This window comes from Squalius cephalus (assembly GCF_949319135.1).
Source record: "Squalius cephalus genome assembly, chromosome: 9".
Classification (NCBI taxonomy): Eukaryota; Metazoa; Chordata; class Actinopteri; order Cypriniformes; family Leuciscidae; genus Squalius; species Squalius cephalus.
Window position 1 is genome coordinate 16,936,521 of NC_137130.1, and position 16,820 is coordinate 16,953,340.

Here is a 16,820-nt window from a genome sequence, read left to right on the forward strand (position 1 = left end):
ATAAGTGGAATATTCAACAAAATATAGTAACGCCTATATATAGCTGTAGTGACACGCCAGCTTGTCGAGCGCATCCCGTTATCACAGACATAAGTGGAAAGTTTGCAGTTCAGTCAATGTCAATGACAAAGAAAAGTAAAACAGAGGCATGTACCTTATTGGTCACCGTGATTTTGCCAAGTAAGACATGTTCCTGGATCAACATATTTTGTTGATCCTGGAATAACTTTCCTGTCCCAAAATGTAGTCCTTACCCTATCCCTACCCCTAAAGCTAACCCTACCCATAACTTTTCCCTAAAATCAGAGGGACATGATAGGTGAATAACACTGATGTCGAAGCACCTCATCCTGGGTCTAAGCCTAAACTTGACATAAACTGTAAACTTGTCCCTCAAATCTGATTGGTTGATTGGAAAGTTGTTCCAGGATCAACAAAGATGTTGATCCAGGAACATGTGGCACTTGGTGAAATCACGTTCACCGTAGCTTATTATTAACATTAACTGACAAGTGAGAGAGAGAGAGAGAGAGAGAGAGAGAGAGAGAGAGAGAGAGAGAGAGAGAGAGAGCAATATTTTATTTTGTTAATAAAACAAAGGACAAAGAAATCACTCACTGCTCTTGACTAATACCTTAGAACTTTATAAAGATCCATATTTAATTTGTACAGAAAAGAATATTCAGTGTTATTTTACATTTAATTACTTTATTCAAATTATGTAGGCTACCTGAAAATTACTGACCAACACTGTTTATTTCATATGTAGCCTTTCTTTGTTCTGTTGTATTTATTTGTAATTTGATTATTTGTTCTTATTTTATTACTGACTGCTTACTTGTCTTTGATAATGTTTTAAATTTACATTAGGCTAGTAGTTTTTGCTGTAGTATCAAAATTGTAATAGAGAATTACAGAGAATAGTGTATTAAAGAAATCTAAACATAGAGGTATAGAGGTATCTAAACATTTGAACCACTGACCCAATCCTCAGCACTGATCCCTGCAGCTCTTAAAATGTGCTGTGCTATCAAATGAAAGATAAAATATGCAATATAATGAACAATGAAAGTAACAGAAGCTCATATACAATAGCCTAATTTTTTAGTAGGCTTAATTAAGCATGAAAATAAGTGAAGGAAATATACACTCACTTAAAGGATTATTAGGAACACCTGTTCAATTTCTCATTAATGCAATTATCTAATCAACCAATCACATGGCAGTTGCTTCAATGCATTTAGGGGTGTGGTCCTGGTCAAGACAATCTCCTGAACTCCAAACTGAATGTCAGAATGGGAAAGAAAGGTGATTTAAGCAATTTTGAGCGTGGCATGGTTGTTGGTGCAGACGGGCCGGTCTGAGTATTTCACAATCTGCTCAGTTACTGGAATTTTCACGCACAACCATTTCTAGGGTTTACAAAGAATGGTGTGAAAAGGGAAAAACATCCAGTATGCGGCAGTCCTGTGGGCGAAAATGCCTTGTTGAGGCTAGAGGTCAGAGGCCGACTGATTCAAGCTGATAGAAGAGCAACTTTGACTGAAATAACAACTTGTTACAACCGAGGTATGCAGCAAAGCATTTGTGAAGCCACAACACGCACAACCTTGAGGCGGATGGGCTACAACAGCAGAAGACCCCACCGGGTACCACTCATCTCCACTACAAATAGGAAAAAGAGGCTACAATTTGCACGAGCTCACCAAAATTGGACAGTTGAAGACTGGAAAAATGTTGCCTGGTCTGATGAGTCTCGATTTCTGTTGAGACATTCAGATGGTAGAGTCAGAATTTGGCGTAAACAGAAAGAGAACATGGATCCATCATGCCTTGTTACCACTGTGCAGGCTGGTGGTGGTGGTGTAATGGTGTGGGGGATGTAAAAGGCCCCTTAATGCCAATTGGGCATCGTTTAAATGCCACGGCCTACCTGAGCATTGTTTCTGACCATGTCCATCCCTTTATGACCACCATGTACCCATCCTCTGATGGCTACTTCCAGCAGGATAATGCACCATGTCACAAAGCTTGAATCATTTCATATTGGTTTCTTGAACATGACAATGAGTTCACTGTACTAAAATGGCCCCCACAGTCACCAGATCTCAACCCAATAGAGCATCTTTGGGATGTGGTGGAACGGGAGCTTCGTGCCCTGGATGTGCATCCCACAAATCTCCATCAACTGCAAGATGCTATCCTATTAATATGGGCCAACATTTCTAAAGAATGCTTTCAGCACCTTGTTGAATCAATGCCACGTAGAATTAAGGCAGTTCTGAAGGCGAAAGGGGGTCAAACACAATATTAGTATGGTGTTCCTAATAATCCTTTAGGTAAGTGTATTTGCTGAACAAATTAAGCCAACTAATCGGCTATGATTCATATTCCTTTGGTTACTCTACCCAAATAATTAAAAAATGACAAATGCAGTGAAAATACAGGTATCGTTAGTCTGTATCGCAAGTACCGAAAATATCGGTATTGGACTCGTTCTGGAAAAAGTGGTATCGGAGCAATCCCTACAAATTGGTTTTGTTCACCGACTGTATCATGAATACTGAGCATTGATCTGACAAATAATGCTTTTTGCGTATTTTGTTGCAGGGAAGCGTGCATATTCTGACTCAGGTTATGTTTACCAGGTTACTTTATTAAATGCAATATTTCACTGTAGATTTGTCATTTAAAACCTAAATGATCACTGCCTGTTCATGAGTCTATGCAAACCACTCACATTTTCTCCAGATTTAGTTTAGTTAGTTGGTTTATTTGCCAGTGGCTGTGCTGTTGAAAAGAGCTGAGCCAGGGTAATGGGTGCCATTCAGTATGGCATGCATGACAATTCAATGAGTCTGGGCTCTTTATTTGGCACTGCTCTTGGCATCAGGTTCTGGCCAGTGTGCTGCGTTTGTTGTGGTTCAGGTTGGTCCAGTTGTGGGATGCAGTGGTGTTCCAGGGTGAATGAATGCCTGTGCCAGGCTAGTCATTATCCTTTAATCCCCATTTGCTTTTCTGGAAAAAAGCTGAATAGTGCTAGAATCACTGACTCGATTTTTGGATCTCATTTTCATGACAAAGTGAATATCTGGCCCTCCCCTCCACCTCATTTTGACTTTGGGAGCTGCATATTTAAACAGCCCCATAAACATTTACTCTGGACTTCAGACAACTTCTCCAGACAAGCTTTAATACAATATTCAAGATGGGCAGGGTGAGTAGGAAATCACTTGAATATAATGGAAAAGATGCAAAAAAAAAAAAAAAAAAAAAAGTAGCCTAGCAGCAAAATTAAATAATATTTATTTTAATGTTTATCTGTTTATAACATTCATAATTAATGTTTTTTTTTTCTCAGCTTTAATGGCAGATTTTAAGTTGTGTAGCACATTTATGGATATGTTATATAATGATATGATAGTTCCATTAACTTTACATTCACAAATTATTTTATTTAAAAATCTTTAATGATGCCTAAATTATGACACTTACTTATGAAGCTATTTTTTTTAATAGTAAACTCACTTTTCTAAATGTCTTGGCTTGCAGTCAATAGGTTTAATTAGGTTATTTTTATGAAACTGCCTACACATTTTTAGTTTTTAATTTCAGCTCAGACCATTTTGGATTAGTTAAATTCTAAGATGATTGTTAAGCTTGTTAATGTTGCAGGTAGACCAGCTGATCAATACTATAACATATTTTAATATAGACATCTTGAAAATTCTCCAGAGCACATCAGTGGATACCAAAAATTGTGTAAACAAGATAAAAATGTACATTGCATGTTAGGCATCCAGCCAAAACCAGCATTCATGGTCAAGAACATATATTAACAATTTTTTAATGATGCTAAGTTGGCTGTTCAAGAACAACAATGCTCTTCAATATCATCTTAATGTCTCTCAGATTGTGTTTTTTGAGGACAAGAACTTTCAGGGTCGCCGTTACGAGTGTGACAGCGACTGCTCCGACTTCCATGCCTACCTTAGCCACTGCAACTCTATTCGTGTGGACAGCGGCACCTGGGTGGTTTACGAGCGGCCCAACTACACTGGTAACCGGTATCTGCTAACCAGGGGGGAGTATCCTGAGTACATTGGCTGGATGGGACTTAATGACTGTCTCAGTTCCTGCAAGATTATCCGCGTCGTAAGTTAAACTATTTCTGCATCTATTGTAGCAGTGCGCATTACTGACATAAAGCTTTTTTAAATACTTAAATGGTTTATAATGTGGAACACATGATTTGCTGTGTTTTTTGACTGGCATAATGATCAAGCTGTTTCACAATGCTGTGCTAGAATTGAAATCAATTTACTAGGTTAAAGCACAATAAAACCATGGGATAGTGCGAGTAGTGGAAGGTCATACATAGACCTTTCCTGACTGTTATGTCCGGTTAACTGAATTGGCTGCAAGGCTTTTGCCAATAGATCAATTTCCATATGGCCAGCTGTTTTTACTTCAGTCTTAGTTAAAATACCACACTTGTTTGTGTAATGTAAGCAAACATTCAGCTTGTTTTAATCAATGGACCACACACAGGACTAAATTACATTTCAGGTCAATATAATGGTCTTTAATTTAGTTTGTTTTGACATTACAGGCCATCTTCTCTAACATTAGCACAACTCCATATAAAAATGTATGACATGTTGAATCCATAAAATATCAGAACGGTTTCTGCCATGAAGACCTGTATGAATTTATCACAGGCATCAATAGTATAAAACATTTAAATATATATCTTGAAAATTATCCGCATGCAAATCAGCGGATACTAAAGAAAGGTCAAGTCAAGATAAAAATATACATTAATTTACAAAACATGCTTATGAAAGATGTTATTTATTGACATTCACGAAACTGGAAGCATCTTATTCCATGTGTCTTTTTGCCATTTTGACTCATTTATCCTAACCCCAAACCCTCATACACAAATATATCCACCCCTTTCCCAAACACATCTAACCCATGCAGACGAGTGGAATGCAGTACAAGATTCAGCTGTACGACAAGCCTGACTTCACAGGCCAGGCCATAGAGTCCATTGAAGACTGTCCATCTGTGGTGGAGAGGTTCCGTCTGAGAGAGGTCCATTCCTGCAAAGTTCTTGATGGTTACTGGATCTTCTACGAGCATCCCAACTATCGTGGCCATCAGTACTTCCTGGAGAAAGGCAACTATCGCAAACCAGTGGACTGGGGCGCAGTTTGTCCCACCGTGCAGTCTTTCCGTCGCTTCACGGAGTGATGTTCCTATGTCACAATAATTAGGCTATTTGGCTGTGACACAAATCAAAGTTCTGGCTAAAATAAAGTTTGGCTGGAGACCCACTACTTGTGATCTGACTCATTTAAATAGCAAAGTATTGGTCTTAGATCCACAGTTACAGGGTGGAGGTTAAGGTGAGTTCCAAAAGAGAAACAGTTTCCTCCTCCACCAATGAGCACCACCTCAGTCCCCTCAGAGTCCAGCAGCTCAGAGCAGAATGAATGCAGCATAAGAGGCCAAGGCACAGACGACTGTAATAGAACAAAACAAGAAACAAATATGTATGCTATGCATTTTAAAACTATGGGTTTCCCAATGTGTATTAGTTTATTTTTTAAACAGGAAAAATGGGGATCATTAAATTAATTTTGAATGAATTAGTCAGCTACAGGAATTACAACAATACATTATTTGTCTTTGGGTGGCTTATATACAAGTAAAAATCCAGGCATATTCCAGATATATTTTCTGACTTTAAGAATTTAATGGCCTGGAAATCACACATTTAAAATCTTTCAGTATTTCCAGATTTTCCATGACCACGAAGACCCTTTATAAAACAGCAATGACTAAGTCTAAAGGTCTGTTCACACCAAGAACAATAATCGTGAATTGTAAAAAAAAAAAAAAAGAAAGTAAACAGCACTTGAATAGTCCACACCACAATTATAAAGATGACGACACAGAGCAACGGTATAGTAATAAAATCATAGACAGCCAATCAAAATCCATCCAGCTTGAAAATATGCGAACACAACTGCAGCTCATGCTAAGAATAAACAATGTTATTGTCTATTGGTGTGGACACTAATATAGCATATATCATAATATTTATCATTACAGTGATGTTTGTTATGCATTATACCATGGTCTGGGTGAATACACGATTCTGATTGGCTGCAGGGTGTCCATTAAAAAGTGATAATGTACACCTAGGAAAGGCGTCCCGTCAATTTGCCTGATGACAGTTCTAAATGATTGCGCTGGCTCAAACTCACTGATCAACTGCTGCGGTCGGGTCGCTGTGGCCACGTTGCTTGGCAACGCCTGTATACGGGAGATATTAAATAGTGCGCTCGACTTAATAAATAAAAACCCTCACGATTTTTACTCTAAAACACATTAAAGTATTATTAATTGATTAAATATTTCTTACTTTCGTAAGTGACCATGGTATAAGCGGGATAATGCCCTTCGAGGTGTCCATTAACAGAAATTAATGGATTCGCGGAAGCAACCGTCCTCCGCTTTGCGTCGGACGGTTCACGCCTCCGCGTCGTCCATTAATTTCTGTTAATGGACACCTCGTCGGGCATTATCCCTTACTTAACTTGTTGCCAAGCAACATAGCAACATCCTGCATTGTAACAGAATTTGTGCATGTATGGACTTTGCAACAGCAGAGAACAATCAGAATGTAGAGTCGAAAATATCCGTTTTATTATGCCTATTGAGTGGCTCATCCAATGAAATTTTAGAGCCAAAATTTTACATTTTATTTTAACCACTGCTAGAGTCCATGAGTAGAGTAACTTACTGTATCCAGCTGGATCTCCACACAACTCCCAGTGTTCAGATTTATTACAGCAACTCCTGGTACTCCATCAGCCTGAAGCCAAACTCCACCAACCACAACCAACTTCTCATTAATTACATGGGCCGAGTGGGAATATCTGAAAGCAGAGGCCAAGACTGTGATTTGATCACTGAGAGGTGGCACACATCTTTCTTATGACACATTCTTTACATTTCTCTTCAAAAGTGTCTTAAAGCATGAACAGCAAGAAAAAAACAATGTGAACGCACTGATTGAGTGTTACTGATGCTCCAGAAAGAAACAAGATGCATTAAGAGCCGGGGGGGGGTGAAAACTTTTTGAATTTGAAGATCAAGGTAAATTGTACTTAATTTGTCTTCCGGGAAACATGTAAGTCTTCTTCTAAGTCTATCTTCCTTTACTTCCGAAGGGCAGTACTAAATTATTATTATTATTTTATTTTTTTTGTATTTAAACAATAAGCAATAGTTGGACATCTTCATCCTGTTCAAAAGTTTTCACATATAGTTTGTGGACTTCATGTAAACATCTTTTATGTAAAATATCTTATTTAGGACAGTACTAAATAATAAATAACATGCATTTTGTATAACTACAATTTAAAAAAAATTTTTTAACATTTAGCAAATTCTGCAAGGTGTATTTAAACTTTTGAGCATGACTGTATGTATGTATGTATATACACACACACACACACACACACACATATAAAAAAATAAGCGAGTGGTTTTGAACCTGGGCACTGGAGGTGGATGTAAATTCTGTGTCTCCCAGCAGAAACCAGATGATGTGGGTCTCAGGTAAAAAGCATCACAGAGAGGTCTTCCTCCTTTCCCTAAACCTCCAAATATCACAAGCCCCCCTCCATAGGGACAAGCTGAATGGGAATGACGGGCTTCCGGAACGACACCAGCAACTGTAATCTAATTGAAACACACAAAAGATTCTCTAACAATCACCCTCCAGACATGAAGGCTATTCCAAAATATAGGCAGTAACATTATACTGCTCTTACAAGATTTTTTTTTTTTAAAGAAAGAAATCAATACTTTTCATCAAGGATGCATTAAATTGAGCAAATGTGACAGTATAGACATCTATAATGTTACAAAATATTTTTAATTCAAATAAATGTTCTTTTGAACAACATTTTTGTTCTTCCTATTCATCAAAGAATCATGGAAAAAATTATCATGGCTTCCACAAAAATTTCAATTATCAAATATTTTCAACATTGATAACAATAAGAAGAGATTTTTCACCCCTAGATTTTAACTTTGACTTTGTATTGTTTGTATTGTATGTATTGTTTTGCTTAGTGTATTATGGCATTAGTTTTGCAACATCTGTGAACAATCGACTCATTGTCCAATTGTATGTATGTTTTCATTAGGTTTTAATACGTGCCTCAGTCCAGTGCTTGTCCTCCAAACACAGGAAATGTGCATCACCTAGAACTGGATCCTTCTCTGTACGTCCTCCAAACACAAATAGAAATGTCTTATCTGGAATTATATGTTAAGAAGTTGTTAATTTGTTGCTCCTTACAATGCAAATGAAAAACTGCAAAAAATATATAAACTCACCATTATGACATACTAAGGTCGATGTGTGTCTCCATCGTGGCTTTGGACCAGTGCCGGTACAAATCATGTTCTTAAATGATAGCTGTACAGCACTTAGCGGATCACCAAGGTCAAAGGTCACCCACACAATGCTGCCTGTTGGATTGAGTGGAGAAGTTCTGCCACCAAAGAGGATCACTCCACCACCAGGGATAGAGGTCAACGTCTGATAAAGACTAACCACTGAGGAGAAGAAATATTACGATATGCATACATACATAAAAAGCTTGTCACTGCACCAGACTGTTATAAATTGAATTTTCATATCACCTCAATGTATTAATAAAAGCAACTTGCAACTACTATAAATATGTCCAGTGCTATCAGCATAAATACAGTGCACTCACATAAAGTGATAAATGCTATATCCCAAATATCAACTGTTTATATCATCAAGAAATGTAAACCATCCTGTTTCCCAGCTATAAACTGCTAAATATGTACAATACGGCATTAAGGTATTATAAACATTATGATTTTTTGTAAAGCTACTTTGAAACAATGTGTTTGTGAAAAGCACTATACAAATAAAATTGACTTGACAAAGTGAGTTCATTAACTAACCGGCAAGTCAAACAGTTTATTTTAGCTAAATTCCAATAAGGAAACCATTAGCACTGGCAAAAAAAAAAGAGAGCATGATCAAATCACCTCTGTCTCCATGAGCCTCCACACGGGCACATTTCCAGCCTCCCTGCTCTTTGATCAAGACCCTTGCTACGGTGTCTCTTCCGCTTCTCCCACAGCCTCCGGTGAGAAGGATGTTTCCAGGGGCCAGTACGGCAGAGGCCATACCGACAGCCTCTATACACGGAGAGCCACACATGGGCTGAATGACCAGAGGAGGATGCTCAGCCCATTGAGGAGTCACGTGTGGGATGGAAGGCGCTAGAAGTGAACAGAGCACATGTACCTCTGCTAGTGGACTACTGTACACATAACACAAATATCTCACCAAATACTTACACTTTGGTAGCATAAGAAGGGCTTGATTGGTCACAGAGCCTTTGGAGGCTGAAAGGATGAAGTAATGAGAACATTTCTGGTGCCATTCCTGATTTCATTAAATAAACACAGGTCTAGGATTAGGCATTTGATCAGATTCAGTGGTCATACTGGGATCATTCAAAAGTCTTTGCTGGGAATGGGGCCGTTCCCTCACCTCAAACTCATCAAAAGGTTCCAGTCCCTCAACTCTCTGCCTCTCATCTTCAGGAAGAAGGTCAAAGTAGAACTGGTTCATATCCAGACAGACACATTTTTCCCAGCCCTGTGGCAAATAAAGATCAGTTACCCGTCTTACTGAAAAACAAGTGTGATCTATCTACACTACTGCTCAAAAGTTAGTACGATTTTTTCATGTTTTTAAAAGATTTATTTAAATTGATAGGTAGATTGTAGGTAGATAGATAGATTAATTTGAGGTATACCTTCTGTATGAATCTCTGTGTCTGAGCGACAGTGTGTGGATACTGTTTGAGAGCATGTATGGAAGAGTTGAGCTTCAGGAAGTGGTTCTGCATGACCCTGCCAAATGGGTCATCTGGGTGGATCTGTTCATACATCACAAACATAGACTGTGGGAGGAGCCTGGCAGCCCAGCCAATCACAGCATCTGACCTAGAGAAAAATCACCAAAACAAAATAAAGAGAACTGCAAGTGAAAAATGCACCAACCAGTTTGCTTAAAAGTTAATATGGCCTCTTTTTTTGCCAAACAGGTATAGTACAAAAAATATATGAAAACTATTGGAGAGACATGAGAAGCATTGAGATCAGGATATGTTGCAGGTGGGACTCAAACCTGTATCTATGGAATGAGCACCAAGGCTCAGTGGTTCAGGAGCACATGTGCTAATTGTTGCACCAAGCTGAATTCACATCCTCACCATTGTGTTTCCATATAAGTTAGCACCACCTCTGACAAGACAAGTGTGGGAGTGTCCCACTGCAGCCCAGCTCCGCTCAGAGCCGCCTCCACCATCTGCTCCTTCCTGACATCCACACCAATGAGATTATAATGACCACTTCTGATGAACACAGCATCTACACATGGGCAAGAAACATGTTCTAACTAAACTCTATTACATTTTAGAGACAAAATACAGAGTTGCAGAAGTTCACTTTGGAAGATTTGCTTACATACATACATACATATATATATATATATATATATATATATATATATATATATATATATATATATATACACAATATAGTTTATATACTGTATATTTTAAAAACATTGGTTGTATGTTTTGTAATAAATACAGTGAATGTCCTACTAGTCTGCTGATTTGAGACAGCCTCCCAATCTGGCAATGTGTCCTTCAGACAAGCATTGCTATTGATCAAGTCAGCCTTGCGTCGGGCAACTTCTGGAAAGTCAACCTCAAAAACTGTGACACCTCCAAGGGCTCCTTCTGAATCCAGCCGGAAAAACAGTGAGTCAAACCCTGCTCCTAGTGACAGAATCTGAGATAAAGAGAAGGATATGATCAGGGCATTCATTTTTCACAGTAAAAAATTATAGACACAAGACATGGATATTTCATCCCACCTGTCTCCTCGAGCTGGAGTTTGTAGCATGGAAAAACTGATTCATACAATGATCGACTGCTTTCCAGCGCACATAATAACCTCTGACAAAAAAATATACACACATCACATATATAAAAACTGTTGTATGAGAATATAAATCACTAAAAGAGCAATAACTGTCTCCTAAACATTTACCTATTAATCAGTGGAGCTCTTCTTGACACCTTGCACACAAAATGCTTGAGGAAGTCATCGTGGAAGTAGCCCTGTGCCGCTGCAGACACCTTACTGACCACACTGCTGTCATTGGTCCCCTGCACCTGAGTGAAAATGTGAAAGAAAAGAACAGGGGGATAATGTATTCCACAGAAGAAAGTCATACGAGTTTGGAACAATAATGACAGGATTTTCCTTTTTGGGTGATAATATACACCTTTAAGTTCAGAAAAGTGTTACATTTATTTATTTATTTATTTTGTATTTTGAATAACATACTTCAAGGCACTATATGGTACATGAGCAAAACTATGGCATTACTACATTACTGTTGTTAGCATAGTACACTACGTGATACTATTTTGTTAGTGGTATAACATTTTCACTGCCATATTTGACCTTTTTAAAGTTCACGGATCTAAGCTGGCCCTGTTTAAATGAAACCCAACAGAATATAAACACTGGCAAACTCACAGCAGCATCTTTTCCTTGCTCTCTCTTGCTATTTATTGGCATCACTCTGAACACACGTGAAGTCTCACCGTAGAAACAACAAGGAAGCACCACAGCGGAAGCGTGTGTGCACATTACTCTATAACAAAAGCGTTTCAAATATAACCTTACATAAGAATTGAATGCATAATAATTTTGGAGTCAAAAATATAAACCTTTGCATGCATTCCGGTGGTCGGTATATTAAACAGTGGTACTGAGACCCAGCAAAATAGGTATTTAATACATATTTGTTGTTTGTTTTTTCCCCGTTTATTTATTTTAATATTTTTCGAGCTAAAATACGAACATTTATGTGATATATTTAAAATGTTAACTTATTTCAATAACTGATACACAATAATAACATTTTATGTAATTATTATCAATTATTTTGAATTGTCTGTGGACTTTTCAGCAACATCCTGTGCGTTACTTCCGCTGATCGTTAGCATGATGTTGAGCTAGAAAACTTGTTCTGTTCAAAAACAGGAGGAAAATGTAAGGTTTGAGCTGTTTGTTTCCTATCGGTCAGCTTTTTATGCTGTTTGTTTTACTGAAGGTATTAATATAACGGCATGTTTCAATTTACTGAATCTCGATAATCTACTGCTAACGTTAATTCTAATTAAACTGTAGTGAGCTGTACTGTCAGATTGTTTTAGTTACCGTAGATTCAGCGCATTTAACGTTTTACGTTACATTCAGATTATTATGTAACGTTACTTGTAGATAAAGTCTGTGACTAATAAATAGTAAGTGTCTCTTCGTTCTTAAACTACAGTGGCTGAAACTGGGTCAAGATATTAATCTTAAAATTAGCTCCCTCACATTTGTTTATAAGCTTTCTTTTAACATGATTCATTGTTATTGATATGAAAACTTATCTAAAACCATCTTCTGGTTCTTTTAATGGTTTCTAGCTGGTCTAAACTGGTTATGGTTCTTAGCTTTGTGTATGTTTTGTCAGATGTCAATAAGGTGTTGTCTAGTTGGCTAACATAGATTGATCATAGATTAAAATTGTGAGAATGACTTCTCATGGGGGCATTAGTTACAAGGAGTTATAGTTATAAACAATAAAATAATAATGAATATCAGTAAATCAGTAATTTATTGCATTAATGATGTCATTGTTACAGCATAAATGTGTTTATGAGTTTATAGCTGTCTTGAAGTTACATGAAAATAAGATAGTAAAAATATTAATTTTTTTTTCTGACAAATATTAAAGTATTTTGATAAAAAATAGCCATTTATAAGATTTGCGGGTCTGTAAAGTGTCAGTTTTTGCTATATTTTCTCTAACAAATAGAACTGTTGACATGTGGATGCACATACAGTTTTTGGATTATATGTACAAATGATCTTTTTTTTTCCCTGTTCTTCCTCTTTTTACAGACCTACCTCCTAGTATCCCAAAGGCATCTACCTGAGCTGACCCTGCCTATAATCCACTCCTGTTCTTCCTGAGTACACATTCTTTGTCTTGAAATACCTCCACGTCTCCTGCTTTTGCTGCCTCTCCATCGTTCCCTCCCTTCCATCATGACTGAGCCAGATCTGCTCACGGAGGTCCCTGCCTCTCTTAAACGTCTGGCCAAGCAAGTTGTCCGGGGTTTCTACGGCATTGAGCACGCTCTTGCGCTGGACGTGTTGATCAGGAACCCTTGCGTACGTGAAGAGGACATGCTGGAGCTCCTCAAGTTCGACCGCAAGCAGCTGCGCTCAGTTTTGAACACACTCAAGGCTGACAAGTTTGTCAAATGCCGTATGCGCGTGGAGACAGCGCCTGACGGCAAGACGACTCGGCACAATTACTACTTCATTAACTACCGGCTGCTGGTTAATGTGGTCAAGTACAAGCTGGACCACATGCGCAGACGCATTGAGACGGATGAACGCGACTCGACTAACAGAGCCTCCTTCCGCTGCCCCTGCTGCATGAACACTTTCACTGACCTTGAGGCCAACCAGCTGTTTGACCCCATGACTGGTGAGTATGAGAGGTAAACTGAGGGACAGGTTGGGAAGTGTGAGAGTAGCTGAATTATTGTATTTATTTGTGGTTTTCCTGTTGCTCGAACATTGTAAACATGTAAGCCGAAGCTCTCCTTCTAGGATGTTTTATTAAAAGACTTAATTAATTTGGCATTAGGTCGGTGTAGGAAAAACTACAGCTAGGCTACATTAGTGGGCAGAACTGCGTTACTTTATTTGCATATAGACTACAATTCAAAAGTTTGGGTTGAGTATGATTTTTTTTTTTTCATCAAGGACACATTAAATTGATCAAAAGTGCCAGTAAAGTATAATTTCTATTTCAGATAACTGCTTTTCTTTTAACACTCTTCTATTCGTTACATGAATCCTAAAAAAATGTCTTGGTTCCCACAAAGATATTAAGCAGCACAAGTGTTTTTAACATTGATAATGATGCAAAATGTTTCCTGAGCACCAAATTACCATATTAGAATAATTTCTGGAGGATCATGTGTCACTGAAGAAAAATTCAGCTTTGCCATCAAAGGAATAAATTACATTTTAAATGTATATTAAAATATAAAACCAGCATTTTGAATTCTAATAGTGTTTCACAATATTACTGTTTTTACAGCTTTTTTAATCAAATAAATGCAGCCTTGGTGAGCATAAAAAAAAAAAAAAAAATTTCATGGAGCAAAAAATATTTTCTGAAATGTTTTAGGTGATGGGTAAGTGAGCAATGAGGAATAAAAGATATTATTGTACAACAGTTGTGTGATCATAATATTGAAATCAATTAGAAAAAGCTCTCCAATCAAGAAGTATATTACTTGCGCTCACTGGAGTTTTCATGTAGACAATAAAGTTTTAAGCTTATAATTGGTATTTTAAATTGCGTAATTTAAGTGTGGTTTTGTAGGAAGAATCCTGCTTAAATTTCTTAATACCTAGCTAATCTCAAAGTTGGGGATTGTGTGATTCATTTAGAAGATCCTAAACCCATGTACATTAGGAATTGGAAGGATGTTTCTAATATAGGTCTGTGCTTGATCTCTGGTATCTTCTCTTAAAGGGTTATTAGTTCACCCAAAAATGAAAATTCTGTCATTAATTACTCACCCTCATGTCGTTCCAAACCTGTAAGACTTTCATTCATCTTTGGGAAACAAGGTGAACAAAGGTCTTACGGGTTTGGAACGACATGAGGGTGAGTAATTAATGACAGAATTTTCATTTTTGGGTGAACTAACCCTTTAACGAGTGCTTAATTCAGTTAAGATGCTTGATCCACAATGTGGCAGAACTGTATGTAGACACATGATGGCAGCAGAGGTCAAAAGTTGTAATGCGTTCAACAGATTTGAATGAACCTCACTTGGAGACTGATGCTGAATTGCGTCAGATTGCAGACAGTAATAACAGACAGGAAAGAAAATGAAACTATTTTCATAGGTTTAAAAATAAACAGGCTGTAATCTCATAGAGATGGCTGTAAGGATTAGCATATCGCATTGACATCATCATCATCATCATGCCTTTCTGCTTCTGTGCCTACTGTTTTACAATTCTGACTTCAACAGCTGCTGATTTATGTACTTAGTGAAGTACACACAGACACACACACACACACAAGTGCTGCTCTTGACGTGACTAGCGTTATAATGGTTTCAGAGATGGAGTATTTGTGAAGCTTAGTGCACTGCTAGCCACCCCTGTTTAAGCTTTTATAATGGACTGAACCCAGAAAAACGGGCGTTAAAAACGTAACATTGTAATTTTCCACCAGATATTTTCATCTAGGCTACATCTCATCAGCGGCTCAAGTTCAACATCGTGATGTCTGTCAGCCATTGCGATGGATGACGGCATCGTCTATCGGCCCAAACCTAAAAGATGTTTTGCAAAGTGTCTAGGGTATTGACTTAGGGAAATACTTAGGCCCAATGAAATGACATTAATATGGTTTCATCATTTAAAGGAATATTCTGGGTTATTTTCAAATATAAGTGTATATAAACAAACAGGAAATGTTTACAGTAGGCTAATGGACTTACAATGGAAGCCTGGCAGACAAGAAAACCAGAGGGCTTTAACAGAAATCTGCAGAAATATTAAAGCAAATCTTCAGTAATAAAATTTGTGTAATAGGAGTTAAAGAGACTGCTGTAGATGGAAAAAATTCTAGTGTTACAATGTAATTCCTGTGTGTTGAGTTGCTCCCCAGAATTATGTGGTTGTTATAATGTCTTTTTCTGGTATCCAAACGCAGTTATCAAGCAGAAGTAACTAGGTTTGCTTTTTAGCTGGTCATAATCAGTTTAACGTGCACTGTGAAATTATTCCATATTTCAAATTATGTATTTTGTATTATTCCATATTTTAAATAAAATTGCGTATTTTGTGTAGCCTATTGCTGGTGCTGTGCTAGGGACAGGAGTCATGAGGAATTGAACAAACGAAACTGTTTTTTCCCTCAGTACTATTGAGCGCCGTTACATCTGCTGATGAGTGTAGTGTCATTTTAACAAATGGTGATTCCTGAACAAATTACTCTAATGAGCCAGTTCTTTTCAGTGAATCAAAACCATACAGTGCAACCAGTGCAGTTTGATCCCTAAGAGCCAATAATTTTCAGTGAATCAACCATACAGAGTGATGACAAATGACAACTATACAAAATGTTTCATCTGATTCCCAAATGAATGTTATTTTTTTAAGTGATTCATAAATATAAAGGTCAACCACTATTGTTGACAAAATCAGACTACAATGTTTGCGCTACGTTAGGGTAATGTGTAATCCATTTCAATGTTCTTTTAAACTGAGCAATTTTGTCTATTCTATTCTGTTAGGCAATCTTATTGTCTATATTTGTTTATAAATTATATATTATCAGCCTTCAGCCATCCTTTCTGAGATATCAGTACTGGGGCCTGTACCATGATGGTAGTTGAACAAACTCAGGATTAGTTTCGAGTTGACAAAACCAAACCAGACTTTGTTGGTACCATGATGCTGATCATCAACTTTCTCTGTCAACTCAGGCTTTGATCCTCAGTTTAAGAGTTTAGGTGTGACATCAGTAGCGAACAGCCAATCACATGCTGAGAAAGAGTGAAACT

General features: G+C 37.6%; 3 protein-coding genes across 3 annotated transcripts in view; 2 read left to right on the plus strand and 1 right to left on the minus strand.

Moving 5' to 3' along the window:
• Positions 1 to 3,662: 3,662 nt before the first annotated feature.
• On the plus strand, positions 3,663 to 5,259 carry crygs2 (crystallin, gamma S2; the record flags this gene model as incomplete). Its single annotated transcript, XM_079882479.1, has 3 exons — positions 3,663 to 3,675; positions 3,913 to 4,155; positions 4,987 to 5,259. The coding sequence occupies exons 1-3, from the start codon at positions 3,667 to 3,669 to the stop codon at positions 5,257 to 5,259; spliced, it is 525 nt and encodes a 174-aa protein (XP_079738605.1). The 5' UTR covers positions 3,663 to 3,666.
• On the minus strand, positions 4,556 to 11,859 carry lcmt2 (leucine carboxyl methyltransferase 2). Its single transcript, XM_079882463.1, has 14 exons — positions 11,695 to 11,859; positions 11,200 to 11,324; positions 11,024 to 11,105; positions 10,749 to 10,938; positions 10,353 to 10,509; positions 9,894 to 10,083; positions 9,626 to 9,733; positions 9,430 to 9,517; positions 9,115 to 9,351; positions 8,425 to 8,646; positions 8,246 to 8,343; positions 7,574 to 7,761; positions 6,818 to 6,953; positions 4,556 to 5,531 (listed from the first exon to the last, which is right to left on the minus strand). The coding sequence occupies exons 1-14, from the start codon at positions 11,806 to 11,808 to the stop codon at positions 5,343 to 5,345; spliced, it is 2,124 nt and encodes a 707-aa protein (XP_079738589.1). The 5' UTR covers positions 11,809 to 11,859; the 3' UTR covers positions 4,556 to 5,342.
• A 271-nt stretch (positions 11,860 to 12,130) lies between these two features.
• The window catches only part of gtf2e1 (general transcription factor IIE, polypeptide 1, alpha), a 28,134-nt gene continuing 23,444 nt past the window's right edge, over positions 12,131 to 16,820 (plus strand). The window contains exons 1-2 of the mRNA XM_079882472.1: positions 12,131 to 12,213; positions 13,114 to 13,708. Of these exons, the coding sequence (XP_079738598.1) occupies positions 13,261 to 13,708 (448 nt within the window). The 5' untranslated portion in view covers positions 12,131 to 12,213; positions 13,114 to 13,260. The remainder of the gene's footprint in view (positions 12,214 to 13,113; positions 13,709 to 16,820) is intronic.